General features: G+C 44.3%; 1 protein-coding gene across 8 annotated transcripts in view; it reads left to right on the top strand.

Annotated features, from left to right (window-relative positions):
- SFMBT2 (Scm like with four mbt domains 2) overlaps window positions 1-27,881 on the top strand; it is a 250,273-nt gene that overhangs the window by 2,548 nt on the left and 219,844 nt on the right. For 7 of the 8 annotated variants that reach the window (XR_008492091.2, XR_008492092.2, XM_054436982.2 and 4 more), the window contains exon 2: window positions 27,111-27,261. Coding sequence is in view for 5 of the 8 variants with exons in the window: in XM_054436982.2 (XP_054292957.1) it covers window positions 27,162-27,261 (100 nt within the window). In the remaining 3 variants the exon portion in view is untranslated. Of the gene's footprint in view, window positions 1-27,110; window positions 27,262-27,881 lie in introns of those variants that run through there. The other variant, XM_054436984.2, reaches the window with a different exon arrangement.

The following is a 27,881-nucleotide window of genomic DNA, read 5'->3' as shown; positions in this document are numbered from 1 at the left end:
CGTCTTCTTGTCTTGGCGGGCATGGAGGCCGGGCAGTCGCCCGGGGATGTGAGTGGGCGGCGAAGTGCCGGGGAAAGGTCGGCGTTCCGGGGCGGGGAGGATCTGGGAGTGGAGTTTGGAGACAAAATCGGGGTCAGGCAGAGGAGCCGGAGGGAAAGCCAGCAAACGCGAGCTCGGGTGAGAGGCACCGGAATGCGCAGCATAGCCGGGAACAGGGTTCCCGACAGGGGTCGCCCGTGGCCAGGACGCGGCCGCTGAACAGAGGTCGCGCGGCGGTTCCTGCCCGAGGGACCTCGTGGGCGGGGGCCACACGGCGGCCGCGCACGGTCCCCGGGGCTGGCGGGGGCAGGTGGGAGGACCTCCTCCGGGCCCGCGAACCTGATCTGGCAGTGGCCAGGTGCCTGGAAGCGTTTTTAAATGATAGGGTTACAAAGACATGTTGGCCAGGTCTGTAGTTAGCGCAGCAACGTGGTTTGCAGGAACGCAGAAGGAGGCTAGACAGGGTCACTCGGACGCCGTGCAGTCAGTGGGTAGGGGCCGGGAGCAAGCGGCACTGGCTTGGAGACCCCGCGGCAGGTGACCCCTCCCACCTGGGCAGCGAGGCTGAACAACGATGGCGACGCGCCGGCCAGGACGCGTCCGTGGCTCCTCCAGCCTGCGCTTCGGCGCGCCTCCCGGGGCCGGCTTTCCCATGGGCCCCGCGAGGTGGGGAGCGGCCTAAAATGGCTCTGTGCTGCGAAGCTGTAGCTTCAGCCGCGAATCCCTCCCCTCGTCCTCCTGACGTCGCCGCTGACAAGCGCACAATTTACTCCAACGCCCCGAAACCCGCGATTTTGCACGAGGCCGTGCCGTGGAAGCGGATGTACAGTTGATTACAAAGAACATTCCACAGGATTCTCGAAGGGCCCAAGTTTTTCCTTCTGGTGGGGAGGAGGGAGGAGCCGAGACAGGGCAGGAGCCCGGCCGACCACCGCTCTGGCACCTAGGGGCTCGGGGCGCACCAGTAGCTGAGGCTGGGGACCTGGATGCACGAAAAGCCGAGGGAGTTCCCGGGGACGCGGATGGGGACCATGCGGGGCAATAGCCACGGACACCGATGCTCGTGGTTGATGGCGTTTGTGGTGTCCGAGAATCCCGGGACGACGCTGGAAAGCCTGGCAGACCGTTCCCAAACTTCTGGAGACCAGCTCGCAGTTTCGCTTTCGGAATTTTCAGGATCTTTGGGCTTTTAAAGTTGGGTGGGATTCCAAGAAGGCAAGGCGAGGCTCGTGGCCCTGACGATCGGCCGCCCGACTTCTCGCTTACCCCAGCCTTCTCTACCTTGTCTCCCTGAACCTTGCCGAACTGAGCCGGGTTTGGGGTTCCGGGGCCCCGCGCGCCAACCCCAGCCGCGTCCCGAGGGCTTCCGCAGCACAGCTGCGGCTGATCCGAGGCCATTGGTGGGAAACCAGTTTAGAGGAGGCCGACCCCTCTTCGATCTGGCTCAGATGCCGCTGCCCACCACTCTCCGTCCCCACTCCACTCTTGCACCGTAGAGAAGGGAACTGGGAGACCTACTAGCGTGTCTACATCAAGGGAATGGACCCATGTTGCACCAGGTCGGAGAAAAGGAGAAAACAGGCTTAAATGTGGCCTCGTTTCCTGGGGAGGCTGTTGGGGGTGGGGAGGGAGTTGAGCGGGTAAGTGGGGTGGGGGAGGGGAGAGGCCTTGTTGCTCAGAAGGAATTGTTCCCTAGGCCCTCCCTGGAGATAGGAGGTCTCCTACTTTTTCCCTACTAAGCATTAAATTTGCACACACTCTGCTTTCTCCCTTCCATAAATAAATACTGTCTCAGATCTTATCTTTGCTCTTGCTGGGACCAAGTTGCCTGCCTGCAAGAGACTGGGAGACACCCACGCACTTCCACCTCCCCCCGCCCCCCACTCCCCCCGTCCCCACCAAAGAGTTTACTGCTTGCAGGACCCATTCTTGGGCCAGTGCAGAACACTGCCCCGTGGCGTGGCCGGGGGTCTCGCAGCCCCCATCCTGGAATAGACAGTGGTCAACCACTCTGTTTTGATGTGTGTTGCTGTAGAAGTGCCGGTGGAGGCCTGCTGAGGTGGGAACTGTTTCCCATTTCCCATTGGGATACATCCACCCTGAACCTCAAACAGCAGGTCCTGCTGGCGATGCGTTTCGGTAATGATGGGAGTAATACATCGCAGAGTTTTTCCTCTTCCTCTGTTCTTGCAGACATTATAGACTATTTTTTTTTTAACATTGTTTGTTATAAATAACTGGCTTCACGATTCTTGACTTAAAAGTCAAGACTTTTAAAAAGCCAGGAAAGGTTCCTGACTCTTCCCTGTTTTGTTTTAATCATAAAGCTTTCCTGGGAGTACTAAACATTTATCCATTTTTCCATTGCTGCCCACTCTAGCTAAGATGGCTTTTTTTTTTTTTTTTTTTTTAACCACTGCCCCCAAAGGACTCCCACATTTGAGAAGAAATAGTGAGTGATGGAAGCATTGCTTTGAGCAGTAAGAAAATGAGGTTCCGTTTAATTGATACAGGATGCTTTTGGGATCTAAGAAGTCCATAAAGGAAATTTACTCCAGGCCCCACACTTATGCCTAAAAATTTTTGTCAGATTATCAGAGTTTTCCTTCTTTTTTTTTTTTTTAAATAATTTGAACAAAAATAGTTCACTGTGGGATTTGAATGATCTACAGTTCTAGTATACTAGGGTTGGACATTTCTGTCTTTATATTTTATTACTCTGAACTTTTGAGGTTCATGGGTGCAGTGGGCAGAAGGAAATTTTACTCTGTCCTAAAGTAAGAACTCATAAAGGTTTTTGTACCAAAATGGCATTGGGACCTGTAATTCAGGATGCATTTTGTGGTTTTTCTAACCATTCTTATATCTATGTTGCCTCAGCAGCAACTTATTGCCCCCATCATACAAAAAAAAAAAAAAAAAAAAAAAAAAGATGTTGGGAAATTATGCGTCACAACAAACCAGGAAGTCAATGTGTGTATTCAGTTTGGTGATCCAGGATCTTTTAACGCTAGCCAGTAAGGAAGATTCCTGACAGAGAGAGGGGGGTGGGGGGGGGGGAATCGGGCCTAGTGTCTAGGTGGAGATGGTTCTGTTCAGCTGTGGGATCTGGGAGAAGTGAGTCATCTTTCTCAGCCTCAACCTCCTTATCTATAAAATAAAGGTGCTGGCCTGGAGTGTCACTCAAAGATCACTATGCTTCTATCTGGAAAAAATACATCTGTGATTCAGTACATCTATGCAGATAGGCCCAAGAGATTCATCTTTCATACTTATGTTCCCCTAAAGGATGATGAAAACATGACTGGCCTTAGGTGACATCCATGCGCAACCATGCTTATGAAGGCAGCAGCTGAGCTGTGGGTCCCTGCTGCAGAGTAAAGTGCTATTGTTAAGTGAGGTAAGCTCCACATGGGGTCGTGTTTTCATCTGTGCTCTGGAAAAGGCGAAGGGTAGAGAAGATGGAGGCTTATACATATGTGGCCTTCCCACATAACCCCATAAAGGTATGGACTGGGTTAGAGCAGTGTGCCTTTGAATACAAGCCATGAGGAAACACCTGATGTCATCTTGTTCTAATAATTTCCAGGCTCAAAGAGACTCTTGCAGATAGCACAGTGTACCCCACCATTCCAGATGGGAGGGTGCTTGGACCTCATGGGTCCATGTTTATGATATGGATGATAATTGCAGCCTTCTGGTAGCCAGCAAGTGAGTGTGAGCGTCCACTCTGAAGTTCAAGGTTTTCCGTTCCTAGGGTTCAGGTTTGGCCGCTGGGCAGTACTTCCTCTCTTTGTTAGACTAAAAATTTCTGGGACAATTACTAAGAAAAATACTCTTGTTGGCTAAAACAAGTGTTGGCTGTGTTTAAGTCAAGTGTAAATAAGATGTTTACAAGACTGTGTTGTAAGGAAGAGAAGATAGTCTGCTTAGAACTTTTAGTATAAGAAAGAATGTGTCACATGATTCATGTAAGGTTTCCAAGTAAAATCCTTCAGGATTGGTTTTGCATGATCAGTTCATCACTGTGCTGATGAAAAGATGCCACCTTAACACTTCCCATCTGGTTGGCCTGTAGTAAGTTTTAAAAAGCAAAAGCGATAATATGTCAATATGCACTGATGGTTAGGGTCCCTCATGTTATTGATGAGATGACACGTCTAGGCTTCCATTCATGTGATGAGATAGATGTCTTTGACGTCGATTAAAGAAAGAATCCATTGTGTTTTTCTGTTTTATTCCTTTCTCATTTTCTGAAAAGCAAAAATGACACATTTTGATAGATCCAGGGCTTGCTACAGCATTTGGCGACTTCTGCAAAGTAGAACAAATAATGTTAGCAACTGTGATTAGACAAGAAGTGTATGGACGTGTGGGACATGGGGGAGAAGGGGCAGGTTTTCATCTTGTGAATTTTTCCCTGTAGTTGTATTGGCCAAGAAAAAGATGTCTTATAAACACATATTAAGGTATGCCTTCCCTGCTTTCTGCCAAACTTGGCAAGTTGTTTTCTTTCCCCTCCATTTCAATCAACACTAATATATGAACTGAATCACTTTAAGGTATGATACAAGAGTGTGGAATTCCAACTCTAGGTTCCTACAAAGTCTTGTTTTAAGTATAACTTAAATGAGCACCTACAAGAAATGGGACATTTGGATTGTAGGTCTAGAGATTTAGCAGTGAAAGGATTGTGAGTTAATCTGATGTGAATTTACCTGTTTACTCCAAATACTCTTTATTTTAAAAATATTTTTAGATTTTTAAGAAGCTTTTACGGATACATACTAATCATACATATGTGTGGGGTGCATGTGATATTTTGATACAAGCATACAGTGTGGAATGATCAAATCAGGGTCATTTGGATCCATCACCTCAAGCATGTATCATTTCTTTGTGTTGGGAGCATTCCAATCCAGTCCTTCAAATACTTTTAAAAATAAAAAAAAAGCTGCTTATTTAAATATCTGCTGTTGGCCAGTGACTCTTCTTATTGCTTCATATTTATATTTCATCTATTTTAGGAGAGTTTTGTCATCCTCCTTTTACAGAGGAGACAGGCATTAGAGAGCTTGAGTTACTTGCCCAGAGCGCCAGCCAGCAGGAGAGAGAGCTACATTTGAAATCCTAGTCTTATACATTGTCTTAAGATTGTAACCTCTTGATTGCTTACTACTGTGTGTGAGATACTTGTGTAGCACTTTATTTATTTTTATTTATTTACTTATTTTGAGACAGACTTTGGCTCTGTCATCCAGGCTGGAGTGCAGTGCTGCAATCTCGGCTCATTGCAACCTCTGGCTCCTGGGTTCAAGCAATTCTCCCACCTCAGCCTCCCAAGTAGCTGGGACTACAGGCGCACACCACCACACCCAGCTAATTTTCTGTTTTTAGTGGAGATGGGGTTTCACCATGTTGGCCAGGCTGGTGTTGAACTCCTGACCTCAAGTGATCCTCCCGCCTCAGCCTCTCAAAGTGCTGGGATTCCAGGTGTGAGCAACCATGCCTGGTCTTGCCTAGCACTTTAAACCATTCACTTACTTAATTTTTATAGGTGGGGGCTGTTATATTTATTTTATTGATGAGGAGATTGATTGAGTCTTTGGAGAGGTTATACAGGGTCATTATAATAGGCTTTGTGTTTAGTAGTTAATTTTGAAATGGGGTAAGACTAGATCATTCTCTTTTTTTTTATTGTTATTATACTTTAAGTTTTAGGGTACATGTGCGCAATGTGCAGGTTAGTTACATATGTATACGTGTGCCATGCTGGTGTGCTGCACCCATTAACTCTCCATTTAGCATTAGGTATATCTCCTAATGCTATCCCTCCCCCGTCCCCCCACCCCACAACAGTCCCCAGAGTGTGATGTTCCCCTTCCTGTGTCCATGTGTTCTCATTGTTCAGTTCCCATCTATGAGTGAGAACATGCGGTGTTTGGTTTTTTGTCCTGGTGATAGTTTACTGAGAATGATGATTTCCAATTTCATCCAGTTTACTGAGAATGATGATTTCCAATTTCATCCATGTCCCTACAAAGGACATGAACTCATCATTTTTTATGGCTGCATAGTATTCCATGGTGTATATGTGCCACATTTTCTTAATCCAGTCTATTATTGTTGGACATTTGGGTTGGTTCCAAGTCTTTGCTATTGTGAATAGTGCCGCAATAAACATACGTGTGCATGTGTCTTTATAGCAGCATGATTTATAGTCCTTTGGGTATATACCCATTAATGGGATGGCTGGGTCAAATGGTATTTCTAGTTGTAGATCCCTGAGGAATTGCCACACTGACTTCCACAATGGTTGAACTAGTTTACAGTCCCACCAACAGTGTAAAAGTGTTCCTATTTCTCCACATCCTCTCCAGCACCTGTTGTTTCCTGACTTTTTAATGATTGCCATTCTAACTAGTGTGAGATGGTAAGACTAGATCATTCTCTTTTTGGATTTCGTTCAGATGGCTGTGGGAGAGCAGATCTTTTCAATGAAGCTTACATTACTGTTTTTAAATGTATAAGTGCAGATGCTCAGTTAGGACACAATGTTGTTTACTGTCATATGAATTGACCATTTAAGATTTGAAAAGTGTTGAATTTCTGAAATTTCATCTTGATTAGAAAATAATTGGTTTCAATATAAATCGGTTTTCTCCCCCTGAATGTAGGTAAGAATATGTTTTAAATAAAAGCCTTTGGTAGAAATGAAAAACACACTATTGAAAGCTGGGGGTAGAGAGCTAGAATTTTTTCTTCTAAGCAGTGTTGGCCACTGATGAGGACATTTTAGAGTGAACTTCAGTTTTTGGTCTTTTATTGGATTATTTCCTTTTCATGTAGAAAACTGAAGACTGACACCACAGCTGCTCTTTTTGCGAGTCCCAGGTACACACAGTTTTGTGCCTCCTCAGTCTTGCCAGCTGCTTGTAGACCCCTTCCATGGTACTGTTGGCCTGGGACTATGAAGGTGGAGAATCAAAGGCTCTTGCTCTATATTGGTGGAAAATAACTCTACTTCTTTTAATGGACCAGGGAAAAAGTCAAATTTTGCCAAATTGAAGTGGCTGAATTTTCACAGTTGGTATTATTTTTAGAAAGTGCACTAAATTTGGGGTATTATAAATAAACCACAGTTTGATGGTTGGAGTGAACCAAGTCCTGGGAATTCAGAAACCCCATTTCTGGTTTAGGGCTTTTGGTGTGACCCCGGCTAATCCCTTTCATCTTCACCCTCCTCTATATTTGATTTTTCCTGCGATGGATGGCAGAATAGAACATTTGCTAGGCAAAAGTATAGTTTAAAAACCTGCTTTAAAAGGTGGAAGACGTGTTTACTTAATTAAGCTTTTGGCATTGGGACAAATATACTATCTTTTCATTAGAGAAAAATCTCTCTGACTCTTTTACAAGGTACACACTTCACAACTGTAGAGGAAGCATTTGTGTTTGGAGTCACTTGTATTTTTTCCCATCTCCAGATTGGGAAGGACATTTCTTTCCAGGTGGGCTTTTTTTTTTTTAATGTTAAATACTCAGTAGTCACCATCTTGCCTGTGTACCAAACAGAACTACTCCCTGGCAATGCAAAAGCTCTCTGTCTCCTGTCTGCATTACATCTGTCACTGGATATAAATGGTACCAATTGGTACATGGCTTAGGTTGCAGTTCTTCAATTAAAGACAGACATTCGTAGGAGACCGTTCTAAATAGCCTGCAGTTGGTATTCTGTTGGAATGAGATGCATGGTGTACGGAACACAAGGAGAAATGTCCCGTGGAATGGCGCGCTGTGGAGTTAGCCACAGAAAAAGTCAAGGGCATAGAGCGAAAAGCACATTGCCAAAATTTAGCTTGGATTATGGTAGTGTTTGCATTTGTACCTGCAGGAAGAGACTGAGTTCACCTTCCTAAGCACAGAGAAGTGAGAAAGAGGAGTCTTTAGAAGGAGGTTTTGGGGAGGAAGATCAGGGTTGATCCTGAGCCCATTACCCTGTGGATGTCTGGTTCAGAGGACAGAGTTCCTGAATACACATGAGGACATCAGAGGGCAATGTTTACTTTCTGGGCAGCCTCCTTCTTTTGTCAATTACTTTCATCGTTGGTTTCAATTCCCTAAGTTAAAGTTTATCTGCCTGTGGAGATACTTTAACCATAATTGTTCTTTCGTAGTACATATTATATTTATAAACAAACAGGAGGTGTAAGATCACTGCTCCAGCTCCGTGTGCTGGAAGCTGTGGGTTGAATCCTGGTGTGTCCTTTGACCTGGATGTATTTGCTCAGAGAAAGTCAACATGAATGTCATGGTTGAGAGGTGTAGTCTGTATCCTCCATGTTTGGTCTTTCCTCATCTCACTTGCAGCCTCAGCCTTAATTTTCCCATTGACCTAATGAAAAGGAGCCTTTTAAGGTCCCAAGTGCATAAAAAGGTGTGTGCTTGAGAGACTTACCACTTGGGCTCTTTTTGGAGGGGATGCTTTTTATTTTTATTTAATTTTTTTATGACAGAGTCTTGCTCTGTTGGCCAGGCTGAAGTGCAGTGGCACGATCTCGGCTCATTGCAACCTCCATTTCCTGGGCTCAAGCAATTCCCTGCTTCAGCCTCCCAAGTAGCTGGGATTACAGGTGTGTGCCACCATGCCTGGCTAATTTTTGTATTTTTAGTAGAGACGGGGTTTCACCATGTTGGCCAGGCTGGTCTTGAACTCCTGACCTCAGGTAATCCACCCACCTCGGCCTCCTAAAGTGCTGGGATTACAGGCATGAGCCACCGCACCTGGCCAGAGGGGATGCTTTTTGAGATGTTTGCTCTGTGGCAGGTGAGATCCTTGAGACTTTCCAAGGACAGGGCTTTTCTAACTGAGTGGAGGAGGCAGCAGAGGAGGCTCCAAGCCAGGCAGGCTCTTCTGAGAAGCATTCTCATGTCCCTGTGCTAATTAAAAGGAAAAGAAGTTCGGCCAAATGCAGCTGCCAGGGTTTGCTGTTGAAGCTGACAGCTTTCAAGTGCCTGGGAGGCCTGACGCCCTGGAGGAGCTAATGCCTGCCAAGCCTGTGCCCCCTGCCTTTAGGTGAGGAGACGCCAACCGCTGGATGCCATCAACTTCATAGAAGCCGACGGCTGTGGAGCAATTTGGCATTTTTTTCTCTTCTCACCTTCTCCCTAATCCACCCTCCGTGGGACGATTATTGAAAGATAGCCAACCCTGGAATGAGAGATAACCATCACAGCCCTCCACGCTGCTGCTTGGAGAAGGAGATGGCCTTGTACAGAAACAGACAGTGTTTATGGCGAAGCTTGGCATTTGGTCCTTGTCATCCATTGCCTTTAAAGCTGACTGAACTGTGCTGTGTGCTTCCCAGAGAGCTGGAAAGTGCAGAACATCCTCTTTCCCTCTTCCTCCCTCTACCGCTGTGAACTTCAGTGGCCTTGTACAAGTGATGAGATTAGGTCTTTGAATAGCCAGCTGGGCACTCAGGGCCACCTGTCAACTGGCCACTACATATTTGTCAGGTTCTCCTGCCATTTCCCAGTGAAGGCTCTGGGACCAGAGAGGCTGAGCTCACCCTGCCTGCCCCTTAGCCTGGAGGAGCCTCCCATTCCTCCGGCTTGTCAAACATCACAGTTTTCTCCAGACCTGGCTCAGATCCACCTTTTCGATGAAAGCTTTTGTGATCTGTCTCAGACCATGGTGACTATTCCCTTCTTTCAGTCTCTGTTCCATCCTAGTGGATGCTCTATTGTTTCCTCCTACCACATCCTCTTGGTTTTAACAAGGAAGGTGAGTGGAAACCTACCTTCCCTGACATGCTTGAGTGGGAGATGAGAGTGAGGAAGCTTCTAGGACAGTCCCTTCTTTTTGCAGCTGAAGACAGTGTTGCTTGGGGCACTTAAAGGCCAGGAGCACATTCTGGTGCCTGATAAGACGTTACCATATGGATGCAGGCCTCCTGCCAAGTCCTGCACATTTTCCAAGTTCTTTACTGACCATAGTAAGTGAGGGTGTTTTTATTTACTTTGCATAATGATTTTCAGGCAGACTCTAGTAAACTTCCTTCATGCACTTAAATGATACAATTTATAAAATTTGGTGGATAGGCCAGGCTCAGTGGCTCACGCTTGTAATCCCAGCACTTTGGGAGGCCAGGGCAGGCGGATCACTTGAGGTCAGGAGTTCGAGACCAGCCTGGCCAACATGGTGAAACCCCGTCTCTACTAAAAGTAAAAAATTTGCTGGGTGTGGTGGTGGGCGCCTATAATCCCAGCTACTCGGGAGGCTGAGGCAGGAGAATCGCTTGAACCCAGGAGGCAGAGATTGCAGTGAACCAAGATCACGCCACTGCACTCCAGCCTGGGTGACAGAGCGAGACTCGTCTCAAAAAAAAAAAAAAAAAAAAAAACCCAAAAAACTTGGTGGATAGGAGATATCTATGCACTCCAGTTGTAGGAATCTCTGGCTAGAATGCAGGGCTCCACAGGCGAGGGTTTCCCGCTGGCTGGTATCTTTACGGTGTTGGAACTCTTCATCTCTTCGTTATTGGTATTTTGGTTGACAGTGGGAGAATAACTTCTTTTGGTATTTTGGACTTCGTGGCACCTCTCAAGCATTATTGCTGTGCATTTGTTTGGCTTGAAGTCATCAATTCATAAAATCCACCCAGAAAATTACACCCTAATTAGGCATTATCCATGCATGTCTGGCTTACAGAAGCATTCCTTGTAAGTTTCTTTACTTTTTGAGTCTCATGACGGCATGGACAACACATGATCTACTTAAAATGACTTATCTGCATTTGTATGTAATGCATTACACAAATCTATTGGGGAATATAAGGTTTACTTAGCTCTTTTTTACAAACCTGGGGGGATGCTCTAATTTATTCCTTTTAATATTTATAAGGGACAGAGAAATCCTGTATGTAGGGTTTGTCCAATAGGTTTGAACCCAGTATGACTACATCTCTGCTAATTCTAAAACTGTTGCATTTTAAATAAGGCCCCATTTACACCATGTACCCACCCATGTACCCACAGAAATAAAAAAAAAAAAAAAGGCCCTATGACCAAACTCAGCCTTCTGCTTAGCTAAGGATGGGAATGACCTTTGTGGCTTGGGTGTAAATTTCTGGTACAAGAAGTACCTTGATGCAAAGACCTGTTGTGTAGCAGTATTTAATTGGGTATTGTAAAACTTCATCCTTCTTTATAGTAAATAAATAATTTGTTGGCAAAGAGTAAATAAACCGACTTTCAAGATGGTGCACTTTGATTGTTTTCTCCTCCTGAGCAACTAACTTGGAAGCCTCTTGTTTTTCTCATTTTGCACATGCCCATTTTTGAACAACTGATTTGTTCACCTTATGCTCTTGGGCAATATATGCTGTTTGATTGGGAGGTTAAGAGGTGACAGTGAAAACCATGAATTAGAAGACAGCGAATGTTATTGTGTGAATTGGAGGTATTTACTCCTTGAGTGCCTGTTATCCCCAATAGATCTTATTTCTTAGTATTGAGGCATGAATCTGATTTAAAAAATTAGCATTTCTTATGCCAGGGCAGCAATTTGTGTCAGATTTCAATTTATTTTGAGTGGAAACCAATGTAAGCCTGGTTGAAAAACGGTGAGTAAATTGCTGTCCTAATCAAGGTAAATCAAGCTCTGAGCATATGGCGGATGGCAAGGTGAACTTCTGCCCCGAACAATCAGCTCGTCTCACTTGATGATGGGATGAAGCAGGGCTTGTCTCTTCTTAGAAAGGCTGTGAGTTGGCTGCAGAGAGTGGGGGAGAGATGTACTTAGTCAGGTATTATTAGCAGAGTGACCCGGGTGACAGGGCGAGTATAAATAGAAGAAAGCTCGCGTTGATAATAGCGCTTGGCACTTAACATGGCGTTTCATCTTCAAAGCCATTTACAGATGCGGTTCTTCCTGGTACTGCTGCGATTCCGGGCTGCTGTTTGTATGCTGCTTCTTAGGAACATGGAAGCAGTGATTTTCAGAGACCAAGATTTGGCTCAAAATTTGATGGTACCTCCTTTCAGAATCCTTTGAGATTTTTCCATTTTGATTGAAATATTTTGAAAGGTCTCAGCATAGACGCTTGTGCTCATTTTGAAATTCCTGGAGTGTGAAATGAGACAGCTTTCTCTGATTTAGACGTGCTAGATTTCCAAGGGTGGCTACAGCATGTCTGGAATTTCACAAGCTTTTCACTTAGACCTTCACATTTTATTTTGATTGGGAGAATATTATCTTTTCTGAGTCATTAAAAGAAAAACAACAATGACAACAAACAACCACAAGCCCTTTCCCTTTGCAGAGTGGCAAGCCTGAAATTGAGTATGTTATTACTTAGCACAGATGCCATTTTCTTGGACCTCTTGAAGGCAGATCAGTTTGGAAGGTCTGAGTCATTGGTGGCTTTCACTGTAGTGAGTCCTTCCTCAGCAGTGAGCCTTGGGGGGCCTGCCTTGGTGAATGGAGATGAGAATGATTTCTAATGCTTACGTTGTTTTGTTATCACAGTTTAAAGTTTCACTTTTTCACTTGAGTTTGGATGATTCCAGTTGCACAATGATAATTTATTGTATTTTATTTTTTATTTTTATTATACTTTAAGTTCTAGGGTACATGTGCACAACGTGCAGGTTTGTTACATATGTATACATGTGCCATGTTGTTGTGCTGCACCCATTAACTCGTCATTTAACATAGGTATATCTCCTAATGCTATCCCTCCCCGCTCCCCCCATCCTCTCTCCCACCCCACGACAGGCCCCGGTGTGTGATGTTCCCCACCCTGTGTCCAAGTGTTCTCATTGTTCAATTCCCACCTATGAGTGAGAACACGCGGTGTTTGGTTTTCTGTCTTTGTGATAGTTTGCTCAGAATAATGCTTTCCAGCTTCATCCATGTCCCTACAAAGGACATGAACTCATCCTTTTTTATGGCTGCGTAGGATTCCATGGTGTATATGCACAATGATAGTTTTACATTTCTTGTGTCTAATAAGACAAAGTCAAAGTGGAAAATGCTGTATTAGAATTAGTATAAGGGAAGGAGAGAATTTATTGACTCTTATAACTGGAAATCTGAAATTGGAACTGGACTTATCTTTATTGCTTTGAATTTAAGAGGGAGATATTTCTTCTAGCCAAATTTGCCTAATATTGGGGAAGAAACTGATTGTGTCTGTTAGGGATGCCGGATTCTAAATCAGTGACAGTGGGCGGGAAACTGTAAGTGTTTATGTACTGGAAAATGAGGAGTCCTTTTCTGTATAATTTGACCAAACTAAGAGAAAAGTCTTAAATTCACTAACGTTGGGGTTTCCTCCCTGGATGACCCGGCAGATCTCTATACATAACAACCTCCATCATGTACTCAGAGATACCAGTCAGCCTTTTGTTTTGTTTTGTTTGAGTCAGTCTCTTGCTCTGTTGCCCAGGCTGTAGTGCAGTGTTGCAATCTTGGCTTACTGCAACCTCCATCTTCTGGGTTCAAGCAATTCTCCTGCCTCAGCCTCCCTAGTAGCTGGAATTACAGGTGCCTACCGCTACACCTGGCTAATTTTTGTACTTTTAGTAGAGGCAGGGTTTCACCATGTTGGCCAGGCTGGTCTCTAACTCCTAACTTCAGCTGATCCTCCTGCCTTGGCCTCCCAAAGTGCTGGGATTACACATGTGAGCCACCTCACCCGGCCCAGTCAGCCTTTTAATTTCCTACTCTGCAACATCAGCAAACATCTAAGAATTACTAGACTACTAAGGGAAGCAGTAATATAAAAGTAGACACCAGAACTAACAGAGAGAAAGATAACGTCTATGAAGGAGAGAAGAAAATCAAAAAAACATTCATAGCCTCAGGGATATAATAGAAAATTTTACATCCACATAACAAAAACAGGATAGGATGAAAACAGAGACTGTTACAAGCATTTAAAAAAAAAAAAGAGCTTTTAGAAATTAAAATGTAAAACTCAATGGAAGGGTTAGAGAGAAAGTTGAGGAAATATCCCAGATGGTGGATTAAACAAAATAAAACGATAGAAGGTAAAGGGGAAAACTAAGGAAATTAAAGAAGTCTAGCATTTGAATGACTCTTAGAATGAAAGAGAAAACGGAGATGAGGAAATTAGCAATAATTCAAGAAAATATCCTAGAGCTGAAGAACCTGAATTTCAATCTTGAAAGAAGTCACTCACCAATAGGGTACCACCAGGCACATTATTGTGAGATTTCAGAATGTCAAAAAGTCCCCTAATTAGGATAGCATCAGACACTTCAACAATGGAAGCCAGACGGCCATGGAGGGAAGCCCTCAAGATTCCGAGGGAGGATGTTTTTCCAACGTAGAATTCTTTTATTTTTTTTCCAAGATGGAATCTTGCTCTGTCACCCAGGCTGGAGTGCAGTGGCTGCTCACTGCAGCCTCTGCCTCCCGAGTAGCTGGGATTACAGGTGCGCGCCACCATCCTGGGCTAGCTTTTGTATTTTTAGTAGAGACGAGGTTTCATTATGTTGGCCAGACTGGTCTCGAACTCCTGACCTCAGGTAATCCACCCACCTTGGCCTCCCAAAGTGCTGGGATTACAGACATGAGCCACTGTGCCCGGCCCAACGTAGAATTCTCTACCTACATACACTAGTGGTGAAATAGAATAGGTTAAAGACATGCCACCCATCCAGAGTTTTCCACAGAAATCCTTTCTTAGGAATCTATTGGAGGGTGTGTTTCTTCATCAGGAGCCAGACACTAAGAGGGAAGCAGACAAGAGGCCCTCTGTATAATAGAGGGAGGGGAGGCGAGACTGCAGGCTAACATTGGTGTCCCAGGCAGGGAAGCAGTTCGTGTAGATTATAGCAGAAAAGAAGGCCCCGGTAGACATTACTTCAAGATGAAATAAATACAGTACCTATATACCTCAGTTTATGGACAGGTGCTTTAGACAGTTTATGAAAAATTTGGATTTGAATTGGTGATAAATACATAGAAAATGAAGGCCTTGGAATAAACAAGACCATTATTAATGACAGGGGAGAGTTGTGTGCACTGAGAGAAGTAGTCACTCCTGGCATGTTTGCAGAGACCTAAGGACACAGTGGGAGCTGCCAGGGGGGTGAGCATGTCGGAGAGTTGTTGGGGGGTGGGGGTCATGTGACCAGTAGGCATCACCTAATAATGACAGATATGGAAGAACTAGGAAGTGGCATGTTCCCCAGAGAGTGGAGATGAATGCCAGAACAGTCAGCTGAGAGAGCGAAAGTGGTCCCCAAGCAGGAGATGGGGAGGTAGGAGAAGGGCAGGAGATGACTGGGTTTGTTTTTTAGGGATGGGTGTCGATGCACAGGCCTTATAGAGAATATTTGGCTTTCAAAATTATATGAAGATGTAACTCTGATATAAAAAATCATCTCACTGGGCGTGCTGGTGGGTGGATTGCTTGAGCCCACGAATTTGAGACCAGCCTGGGCAACATGGTGAAACCTCATCTCTACCAGACATGGTGGCACCCCTATAATCCCAGCTATTCGGGAGGCTGAGTTAGGAGGATCACTTGAACCCGGGAGGCGGAGGCAGTGAGCCGAGATCGAACCACTGCACTCCAGCCTGGGTGACAGAGTGAGACCCTTTCTCAAATTAAAGAAAAAAAAAAAAAAAGGAGCACAATACTTGTAGGATATAGTTGTTAGGATTTGGGATTGGCTGTGTATCAGTGACCCAAAGTTAGAGTGGCATCAACAAGAGAGCGGCTTATTTTCCTCTGATGTAGTGGTCTGGAGCTGGCAGAGCAGCCTTATAGTCTCAGGACCAAGTCCCTGTATCTTCTGCTTTGCTGTTCATGGGGACAATCAGCTGGGTGATCCTAGGTCTAGGGGTCACAGGGCAAAGGCATGCCCCTTCCACCCTGTAGTTGGACACGTGAATCCCGTACACCTCCCATTAGCAGAACTTAGTGACTTGAATTCATCTAACCACAAGGAAAGCAGGGCAGTGTTGTTTTGGTCAGCCAGTTACTCCTTACTGTAGACAAAGTAGAAGACAGATTCAGGGTTGGTGGAGTTAGCAGCCTCCGCCACAGTGATTTCTACCTGTGTGCACTTTCAGGTATGTTCTGCTCACAGTAGAATGCCTGGGATGACAAAGTCATTAGAGACTGCAAAAAATCAATGCTATCCCTTTGCAAACCCACCTTAAATTACCCCAATTTAATTATTGTTTAACTAGAGGGGTATGTGAACAGTATGCAGAGTTTCTGTTCCTTCGACTTTTCTTATTGAATGAAAGTTTGGTGAACTGAAACAGTCCTGTATGTGTAAGAATATAATATATGAGGCCGGGCGTGGTGGCTCATGTCTGTAATCCCAGCACTTTGGGAGGCCAAGGCAGGTGGATCACCTGAGGTCAGGAGTTTGAGACCAGCCTGATCAACATGGCAAAATGCCCTCTCTACTAAAGATACAAAAATTAGCCAGGTGTGGTTACATGCACGTGTAATCCCAGCTACTCGGGAGGCTGAGGCAGGAGAATCGCTTGAACTGGGAGGCGGAGGTTGAGTGAGCTGAGATCACACCACTGCACTCCAGCCTGGGCAACAGAGCGAGACTCTGTCTCAAAAAAAAAAAAAAAATATATATATATATATACACACACACATATATAGATATAGGATAGACAGGATATAAACAAATAATGAGATAGGAGTGGATTGTTTTATTGTGAGGAGGATGGACTGAGAGGTGTAAGTGATGAAATATTTGAGTGTAAATTCCCTGTATGTTAAAACAGTGAATGTAAAATTTGAAATCCTAAAAAAGTTAGACTTCTGGTATCTTAGGGTGGGGGAAGACCTTTTACAACTTTTAGAAGAAATAAAGCAAATTGATAGATCTGACTAAGTTGGAAAAGAAAAACATTCTGTCTTGTCAAAAGAAACCACGAAAAGGAAAACTGGGAAAAATATTTGCAATAGTTTTGTGAGATAAAATAATCTAGATCTCTTAAAAATCCATCACAGATACCAACATAGTTTAAATATGGGAAGGAAGTGAAAGAGGCATCAACAGGTGAATTACAAATTACAGTGGCAGGATACTATTTTTTTTTTCCTTTGAGACGGAGTCTCGCTCTTTGTCCAGGCTGGAGGGCAGTGGTGCAATCTCAGCTCACTGCAACCTCAGCTCACTGCAACCTCTGCCTCCTGGGTCCAAGTGATTCTCCTGCCTCAGCCTCCTGAGTAGCTGGGATTACAGGTGTGTGCCACCACACCTGCCTAATTTTTGCATTTTTAGTAGAGACTGGGTTTCTCCATGTTGCCCAGGCTGGTCTTGAACTCCTGAGCTCAAGTGATCCGCCCGCCTTGGCCTCCCAAAGTGTCGGGATTACAGGCGTGAGCCACCGCACCCAGCCAGGATACTATTTTTTGAATGTCAAATGGAGAAAAGGTATAAAGGGTTTAGATGTTTTCTCCCGCCCTGCTAGTAAACCAGCCTAGCGGACTAGAGAGCATGTTTTCAGGGGGGTCATGAGCCTCAACTGTGTCCCCATATTTTTGACCCTATAATTTAACTTCTGGGATTCTACATTAAGGAGACATCAGAGATGTAGGATTTCTGACTGAGAGTCGTGACTAGAGTGCTACTTATCACGGTGAAAAATTAATATAAACAGCTTTAATGGGCGGCAGCAGAGGCATGGTAAATAAATGCCCTTATTCATTTTATAATAAAAATTATCCAACCATTTCAAGTCATGTTTTCAGAGAATCTTAATGACACGAGAAATTCCCTCTGAGTAATGCAAAATGAAAAATGGATTGGAATTCTGAATTCTATATGAACTAAACAACAACAACAAAATCCACAGAGAAACTGTCAGGAGGAGATACTATAGAAACATAAAGTTGATTATCACTGAGTATTAGAATTACAAATGATTTTAATTTCTTTCTTTATAATTTTACTTTTCAAGATTTCTACCAAGAGCATGTCTATCTCTTATAGGAAGGAAAAAACTAAATGTTAAAAAAGTCAAAGTGGGACACATCGTTTGCCAAAGTGAGTCAATTTTGCAGCCACCTGGGTGGACGTAGGGGAAGTCTTCCAGTGGCACTGCCATTGCCCTCCAGAGTCACGTGAGCTTTCACTCTGCTACTGTTTTTTTTTTTGAGACAGAGTCTCGCTCTGTTGCCCAGGCTGGAGTGCAGTAGCGCTATCTTTGCTCACCACAACCTCCACCTCCCGGGTTCGAGCGATTCTCCTGCCTCAGCCTCCTGAGTAGCTGGGATTATACGCGCGTGCCACCATGCCCGGCTAATTTTTCTATTTTTAATAGAGACAGGGTTTCACCATATTGGTCAGGCTGGTCTCGAACTCCTGACCTTGTGATCTGCCCGCCTTGGCCTTCTGAAGTGCTGGGATTACAGGCATGAGCCACCGCGCCCAGCCACTGTGCTACTCTTTCAGTGGCTTTCTTGTTGGTCTCTGTATTGTCACTCTTCAGTTTTATTGATTGATTGATTGATTGATTGACTGAGTTGGAGTCTCATTCTGTTGCCCGGGCTGGAGTGTGGTGGTGCGATCTCAGCTCACTGCAACCTTAGCTTCCCAGGTTCAAGTGATTCTCCTGCCTCAGCCTTTCAAGTAGTTGGGATGACAGACACGTGCCACCAAGCCCTGCTAATTTTTGTATTTTTAGTGGAGATGGGGTTTCACCATGTTGGTCAGGCTGGTCTCGAACTCCTGACCTCAGATGATCCGCCCGCCTCAGCCTCCCAAAGTGCTGGGATTACAGGCGTGAGCCACCGCACTTGGCCTTGAGTTCTATTTAAAATGATTGATTTGATGCATTTAAATTTTACAGTCTCAGATTACCGTTCTGTAGTGTCTGGTTAGAGGCAAATGGATAATGAGGAGTCATAAGACTTGAGCAAACGTTTCCCCTTTTAATAAGTGTCTATAAGCCACTGACATTTAACTGATTTATTAATAGCTACATTCATGGACTTTTTTTTTTCTTTATAGAAAAACTTGGTACATGACTACATTTTTGAGGCGGAATGATTTTCCTGAATTTATAAATGAATGAAAAAAAGCAAATAGTCTTTGTATGACACACGTAATAGTTTCTAAGATGTTTCTCCTTTGACATTTTCCATTGATATAAAAATGCAGCTGATTTAATAAAAACCTATGCTGTGTTAGGAAGTTTGCCATGAATCATTTGTGGAATATTAGGGGGAAACTGTTAAGTCTCCTTTTGAAGTTTCTTAGATTTAAAAATTCTTGAATTTTAACTAGCTTGACACTATTACATTAAAACTTTTAAGAGAGCCAAGAATTGATGGTTGTTTAGGACATGTTCCAAGCCCTCAAATACGGCTCTCCAGTGCAGTGGTCTTGCTGGGCTGCCCACCTTCTACCCACATGTGCCTAGTTCAATTCAAGGTGATTAAAATTAAAATTCAGGTCCTTAACAGTACTAGATACGTTTCCAGTGCACCGTAGCCACATGTGGCTTGTGGTTACTGTACTGGACCAAGCAGATCTAGATCAGGCAGTGCTGGTCTACATGCATTCAACAGAGATAATGAGCCCCCAGTTATTTTTGGCTAGTTGAATAGTAATATCTAATACGTGTTCTTCCTCACTCGTGTTCTTCCTAACAAGGCTTTGCTTAGCCTGTGCTAGCATTACTCTATTCTTTGACTATACCTCAAATGAAAGAAGGAAAGATAGGGTTGAGAGGGGAGGATACTTATTGTTTAAAATTTGCTTCAAACATAAAGGGATAATCTGAATGCAGAAAATGTACAATGAATCGTAATAACACCTAGATTGATAAAATTTTAGATTCGAAAAGGGTGATTGCATCTCATCAAGCTTTCTGATTGAACTGATGAGAAATTCGAGGAACAGAGAGGTTAAGTAATTTGCTTATGTTACACACCTACATAGCGGCCTTGTTATTCCCTTACTCTGTAAGCTCTCAGTTCTTTTCACTTGTCCAAGACAACTCTTGTAAGAAGTTCCAGTACTAGAATTCGGTTGTCCAACAGAGACAAAAGGAGCCAATTATAGTAGAGTTAACTTTGTACAAAACCACAAAGTGTATTGTATAAAACAGGAAGTTACGTTTTATAAGCCCAGTCTTCTGAACGTTTTTTATATTGTCTTTGGAAAAAACTATTACTTTAATTAATAGATACTTTTACTTTGTTCTTGAAATTACATATAGCTTAAGAAACAAAAGGAAATACGCTTTCTTTTAATAATAGCCTTTTTGGGGGGTTAGGGTGTTGTAGTTAGGAAAAGGCTTTTTAAAAATATCCTGTTTCTATTTTGCAAAGCTTATGGGTGGAGCAGTTGTTATCACCAAGATTTGCCCCTCTAACCGCCCCCCCCAATCCCATTGAATGTAAACAGAAATTTCTTTGATGTGGGTTATTCTCATATTTGATAGGTTTCCCCAAGAATTATCTGTTTCCACAGACACTGCATAGGTTCCATTAGTTGCTGTGGAAAGTGAGGTAATTTATTTTAGGAACTGTGACTGTGTGCGGTGAAAAGATTGCATTTTGTTAGCATAATTTCTACGGCGTTCTGTTGATGGGGCCTCTCAAATACTTCTTGGACCTGTTCCCTTCATTTCTTCTCCACTGTCTTAGTTCAGACCCTCGCCTGCACTTCCGTGTTTTTAGTCTGGTTCCATTCATCCGTCTCGCCCACGGCTCCCTGAGTGCTTCTTCTGAAACAAACCTGATCATTTCACTTCCTGGAACAACACCCTGCCACGTCCACTCCATCTGCAGAGTGACACGCAGGGCTCGGGCCCTTACTGTAGCCAACGTTCTCTTCTCACCTGGGCTCAGCCTGCCTCTCTGTTTTCACCCTAAGTCTTTGTTCAGATACCACTTCCTGAGGTCTTGCCTGACTGTCACCTAAATAATTATCATCCTTCTAGCCAGGTGTGGTGGCTCATGCCTGTAATCCCAGCACTTTGGGAGCCAGAGACGGGCAGATCACTTGAGGCCAGGAGTTCGAGACCAGCCTGGCCAACATGGCGAAATTCCATCTCTACTAAAATACAAAAAAAAAAAAAATTAGCTGGGTATGGTCAGGCACACCTGTAATCCCAGCTACTCGGGAGACTGAGGCAGGAGAATTGCTTGAACCTGGGAGGTGGAGGTTGCAGTGAGCCAAGATTGCACCATTGCACTCTAGCCTGGGGGAACAAGAGCAAAAACTCCATCTCAATAATAATAATAATAATTATATATAATAATAATTATTATTATTATTATCGTTCTTCTTTGTTTGCCTGATCTTTTCTGCTTCATTTTCCCCTATAGCACTAATCACCATCTAACAGGCTATATCATCTACTAATTAAAAAAAACTCCATTGGTTCTTCTCCCAGTTAGGATGAGATCTCTACCAGGGCAGAAATTTTTTGTTTTGTTTTGTTTTGTTACAGATGCCTTCCCATGCCTAGAACAGTGCCTGACATGGAATGGGGGATCAGTACATATTTGGGGATGAATGGGCGTGATGCCGCCTGCACCACAGTCCTGTCTCCCACCGTCTCCCTTGAGGCATCTTAGACTTTTTCCCAAGGGTCTGCCATGCTGTTTGCTGCTGGTACCTCCACATTTAATGGCTTTTCTACCTTCCTGAGTCTCTGAAGGCTGTGCTTGTATTTGCTCCTTCGATTTCCTCTTTTTTTTTGAAACAGAGTTGCTCTGTCGCCCAGGCTGGAGTGCAGTGGGAGCCATCTCAACTCACTGCAACCTCTGCCTCCCAGGTTCAAGCGATTCTCCTGCCTCAGCCTCCTGAGTAGCTGGGATTACAGGTGCACATGACCATACCCAGCTAATTGGTTTTTTTTTTTTTTTAGTAGAGACAGGGTTTCGCCATGTTGGCCAGGCTGGTCTCAAACTCCTGACCTCAAGTGATCTGCCTGCTTCAGCCTCCCAAAGTGCTGGGATTACAGGCATGAGCCACCATACCCATCCCCCTTTGGTTTCTCTTATCCTTGGCTCCTCTGAGCATTTCCTCTTGAGCCTCTCCTAATTTTCTGTTTCACTTTGATGCACCCCCCGGCCCACCCAAGCTTGCCTTCCTGTCCTTGTTGATATTTGCATCTTGTCGTTCGCGGGATTCCAGGTGCATTCTTGGTGGACTTGGTGGTGGTTGTGTGTGCGGTTGGATGGACAGACTTGCTTTTAGCAGCCACTTGTCCTTGCTGGCAGCCACTGGTATTTATATGTCTGTCCCCAGTGCCCAACATGGTGTCTGGCATAAATAAATCAGATGTTCCGTTAATACACACACAAGAAAATTGCATGGTATCAGCACTTATCTGTCTGGCATTAGTTTAAAATTGTATGTGTCTTAGAATTTGCTAAGGAAAGTTTACTATAAGCTCTTGAGGGAAGCTTTTCAGGAGGAATTAATTTGGAAAAAAATGCTCCATGCCTAGGAGTGTTGAGTGCTCGCAGGGCAGATGACACTGTGTGGGGTCCCCACCACTCCCTAGTTTAGTATTGTTTCTTTTCATTACCCCTTCCCCATAATAGGTGCTCAGTTATTAAAAATTGATGATTTAAGTAAAAATATAAAAGTCATAGCTGCATTATGGGAAATGTGGATAATGGGGGAAAGAGAACTGTAATTGACTGGTTAGGGCATGGGTTCTGGAGCCAGTTGTGTGGGTTCAAATCCCAGCTCCACCACTAGCAGCTCTGTGATGCTGAGCAAGTGACTTCTTCCCTTAGGTTGCTTATCTGTAAGATGGGAACAGTAATATAACCTACATCCTAGAGTTCTTACGAGGATTAAATAAGTGCATGTTTATTACGTACTTAGTAATCACTGTAAGTGTTGGTAGAATAAAATAATCGTAAATGCTTGCTTACCATGCTAACACTTCCATTTCTTCTATTTGGAGGGACAGAAGCTCCTCCTCTTACCAACAGGTTTAGGTTCCCAAGATTGCTGAGAAGTCCGTCCTTTTTTTTTTTTTTGAGACGGAGTCTTACTCTATCACCCAGGCTGGAGTGCACTGGCATGATCTCAGCTCCCTGCAACCTCTGCCTCCCGGGTTCATGCCATTCTCCTGCCTCAGCCTCCTGAGTAGCTGGGACTACAGGCGCCCGCCACCACGCCCAGCTAATTTTTTGTATTTTTAGTAGAGACGGGGTTTCACTGTGTTAGCCAGGATGGTTTCGATCTCCTGACCTTGTGATCTGCCCGCCTCAGCCTCTTAAAGTGCTGGGATTACAGGCGTGAGCCACTGCGCCCGGCCAGGAGAGGGGCTTTGGTAGTGGAATCTCTTCCTGCCTTGGCTCGTTTGAGTGTTCTCTGTGTGCCCTTTCCGTGGTTGTACTCCTGTGTCCGTAGCTCTAAGCTTTTCATGGAGCTGTGTGTTTTGTTATGATCGTTTTTGGGACTCTATCATATGCCCGCAAGGCCCCTTTCTCCTGGATAGATTCTGGCATTTTCTCCTCCCTTTTTCTTCCCTGGTTTACCTTTGTTTGCTCCAAGTGTTTCAGTTCCTACCTTTTTCCTTCAGTCGCACACGCTTCTCCCCTCCACATTCCCGGTATTTTCCCTGAGGAATCACCGGAGGGAGAGCTGGGAGAGCCAGAGCTTTCCACAGTTGGGCTGCCGCCCTCCGCTCTCCAAGCCCAGGCCACCTGTGGCTTCTGGAGTCGGTGGATGTTGTATCTCTTCCTCAGTGACTGCATGATCCTGTCATCTCATAACAGCGCTTCCTTACATGGGGCAGGGGTGAGGGGTGGAGGGGTCGTATCTTACCCTTTGTAATATTCCAGGTACCCTCTGAACATTCTCAGTGGACGCTTGGGTATTTGGTTGGATGGACACACTTGCTTATCAACAAGTAGTTTGTTTACAGAATGCCTCAGCGCTCGCTCCCTACATGCCAGGGGCAATCCAGGTGAACTGGGGGTCCTGCTACCCACTGTAAGCTCCAGGTGTAGCACAGAAGACCTTAGAGTGCCCCTGGAAGGCAGCCTTTCCTCTGCTGTGTGCAGCCCATGGGAGGAAATCTCTGGAGCCTTCTGAGATGAGGTGCGAACAGGTCAGTTCGGTGTTAGGTGATGTTTAGTTCTTTGCCTGCCAATGCGGTGGGTTGATTGTTGTGAAGGAGGTAGTTCCTATGTCCAGATTTTTGTGTCCCTATCATCACAGGAATCTGGAAGGATTGCTCTTAGAAGAATGCAGCTCTGTCCATCATTCGGAGGGTTCTTTTAGCAAACTGATACCCACAGGGGTAAAATGTAGCCAGCCTCCATAGTAAATTGCTCAATTTACCAATGTCCTCCATTAACAACAACAGCAAAATCTTAGAACCCCTCCAGCTGTTAAAAGTTTCCTTCATTTAGTGTCGATTCCAGCTAAGCTTTCGGAAACTAAGCTCATTACATTGCAGATGATTCACTGGGGATATAAGATAACTTCATTTTTTTAATTAAAAAACCTTTATTTTCATTATTAAAAACTATTGAAAAAGGATTTCACTATTAAAAAAATTTCATTTTCATTATGAATGTAGCAAACCCAGTTTGTATTTTGGTTCAGGTCATTTCCGTATATACCATATTTTCTTACACTACCTGCCTTAGATTTACGTGTCTAGAGGGCCATGGTTAAGATTGTGTTCACTTGCTCCCTCTGTAGTGCCCCAGACGGTGCCACGGTGAGCACGTCGTGTCCACGGCTCTTCAGGGATGGTACTTACTTGTCCTTTCTGTGATTTTTTTTTTTTTGAGATGGAGTTTTGCTCTTGTTGTTTAGGCTGGAGTACAATGGCGCGATCTCAGCTCACCACAACCTCCGCCTCCCGGGTTCGAGTGATTCTCCTGCCTCAGCCTCCCGAGTAGCTGGGATTACAGACATGTGCCACCACGCCTAGCTAATTTTTGTATTTTTAGTAGAGACGGGGTTTCACCGTATTGGTCAGGCTGGTCTCGAACTCCCGACCTCAGTTGATCTGCCTGCCTCAGCCTCCCAAAGTGCTGGGATTACAGGCATGAGCCACCGCACCCAGCCTTTCTGTGATTTTAAAACAAGCTGAAGAAACTGTTTCGGACCTAGTACACTGCATTTTACCATTGCGCTCACACTTTAAATCAGGAAAGTCCTGGTTTAAGTTACTTGTATCACTGATGTTGACTTCTACGCCTCAAACCTTGTGCTCTCATTTTTGCCTCAGAAAACATAAGGCTCTGTGCTGAGAAAATGAGGGAGCGATAATCTCTCATTGACAGGGGCCTTCTCTGTTGCACTGTCATTCCCTTGGCTTAGTCATGAACTTATCTTTGTAGTAGCAAAATGCCTAGATTGCTGTTTGCCAACCCACTCTGGATAGTTTTATAGCTCATTTTCTGAAACAGGTATTTTCTTTCTTTGTACTGTGGTTGAGAAACAGCTTCCTGTCCTCTCCACAGTGTCTGGTATTGTATGTTACATACAACAGGTGGATAGTTCAATGCACGTTGAATTAAATTTCGGTGCTATGTACCTGGTACATTTCCCATCTCTTCCTAGTTGTTCCTGGCATGAGTTTCCAGCTTTTTCTCTCCCATTGCACAAATGAGTAACATGCTCTTTCATGAACCTTCTGTTTTTTGTTTATTTAGAGATGGGGGTCTTGGTATATTGCCCAGGCTGACCATGAACTCCTGAGCTCAAATGATCCTCCTGCCTCAGCCTCCCAAGTAGCTGGGATGACAGGTGCAGGTAGGCTACCCACTGCACCTGGCATGAATCTTCAATTTTGACAAAACCTCCGAATGTTTTTTAAAAGATATTTTACCAGTATGTGAGTCACAAAGTATCCCATTGGTAGATACAGGTGCATTATATTCTTTTGTTTCTTCATCTCTACTTGCCTGTTGGCTGATTTAAACTTCTCTCTATGTGTGAAATAAAAGAGAACATTGAATGAATGAGAGAAACACCATGTGGCTGTGGTGGTTTAAAAACACCATGTGAGCTGTGTCTGAGCATCAGAGCCAGGTATGGCTGCTCGATGGTTACGATTACTCCCGGTGTTTCCTGGGCCCTGACATAAAGGAGCTGGAGAGTAGTATTCTGTGGGAACCAGCTCTAATGTTGCTGCTTTTTCCAGCAGTCTTATTAGAAGGCAAGTGGGGAATAGCAGTGCTATCGTAGGCAAAGTCTTGTCTCGATTTCTACTTTGTGAAAAAGCACATTATTGAAAACATCGATACTTTAACTGGTTTTGGTAACAGATCATGTGTAACACGTGAGGACTTCTTCCTGAGGCAGGGCACTGCGTGTTGCAGTACCTGCGCGTGGGATGCTGAGGTTGTGTGGGGGTGGTGGAGGTTGCTGCTACATAGCTTCAAGGCGGGGGGAGTGTCTTACCAATGTTGCCATGGTGGATCAAGGACTGAAATGCAAGTTTCTGTTGGTGAAATATGTGTCCATCTTAGTGGTGATAATGACCTCTAGAACACGGATGGTTTTGCTGTGCCGAGACCTTTATTGTTGACCTTGTTGACCTGTGTAGAGATGTACTCATTAGTCTTTTTAACTAACTAATTTTTTTTTTTGAGACAAAGCCTCACTCTGTCACCCAGGCTGGAGTGCAGTGGTGTGATCTCAGCTCATTGCAATCTCTGCCTCCCAGGTTCAAGCAATTCTCCTGCCTCAGCCTCCCGAGTAGCTGTAATTGCAGGTGCATGCCACCACTCCTGACTCATTTTTGTATTTTCAGTAGAGACAGGGTTTCACCATGTTGGCCAGGATGGTCTCGAATTCCTGACCTCAAGTGATCCACCTACCTCGCTCTCCCAAAGTGCTAGGATTACAGGCATGAGCCACTGCACCTGGCCTCAGTGTACTAGAATACTTATTCCTGGTATTTTCTATTATCAACATTATGTTGCATCTTGAAAGTTATAATGAAATGGTAGTGACGCTAATAAGGTTTTTTTAAAAAAAATTTAAAAATAAGTGAATATAATCAATATGATTAAACTGCTCTGATTTTTTTTTTTTTTGATTGCTCTTAGGTAATTTTTTCTGCAGGATGAATTAAGAGAAGAGACACTTGCTTATCAGGCATGGAGAGCACTTTGTCAGCTTCCGATATGCAAGACCCTTCATCTTCACCCTTGGAAAAGTGTCTCGGCTCAGCTAATGGAAATGGAGACCTTGATTCTGGTAGGATTTTGTTTTCTAGGTTCATCTGGATTTTTGATGAATTGATCAATATCTTCCTGAAAATATTCAGGAAACAATGGGGCAACATTTGTAGATCTCACATACCGTCTGGTTCCTGGGATTTGAAGTCCTATTTATAAGGATATAGCAGCTCTAAAATTTGGGTCAAAATTCTTGTTTTGAATACTAGACAGAGAGGACTAGGTTATAGTGCAGCAACACATCACTTCAAAATCTCAGTGGCCTGGGCAGGAAATGTCTACAAATCACTGTTCCACGGAGTCTTTGTGCGCCATCCTGCAGGGTTTGTTGTGAGTGAGAAGAGCAGGGTTGGAGGTCTCGGACCGGCAATCACCTGCTCTGGCTCACAAGAGACAAATGCCATTTTTGCTCAGAACCCCTTGACAGGAAGTTAGTTGCATGTTTCTGCCACAGCAAGGGAGGTTAGGAAAAAGAATTCCCTCCTAAGTGCTGGAGAGAGAGAGACAGGACATCCAGATCTGCCTACATAGTAGATGCCGATGACACAGCATCTAATATGTTGAGCACATCTGTCAGAAAAGCATACAATGTGGAAGGAAGTGAGGTCATGTGGATTGGTGGTGAAGTGCGTCTCCCTT

Source organism: Pongo pygmaeus, chromosome 8 (genome assembly GCF_028885625.2).
Source record: "Pongo pygmaeus isolate AG05252 chromosome 8, NHGRI_mPonPyg2-v2.0_pri, whole genome shotgun sequence".
NCBI lineage: Eukaryota > Metazoa > Chordata > Mammalia > Primates > Hominidae > Pongo > Pongo pygmaeus.
The sequence above is the reverse complement of the archived record's forward strand: the minus strand, read 5'-3'. Positions and strand labels throughout refer to the sequence as shown.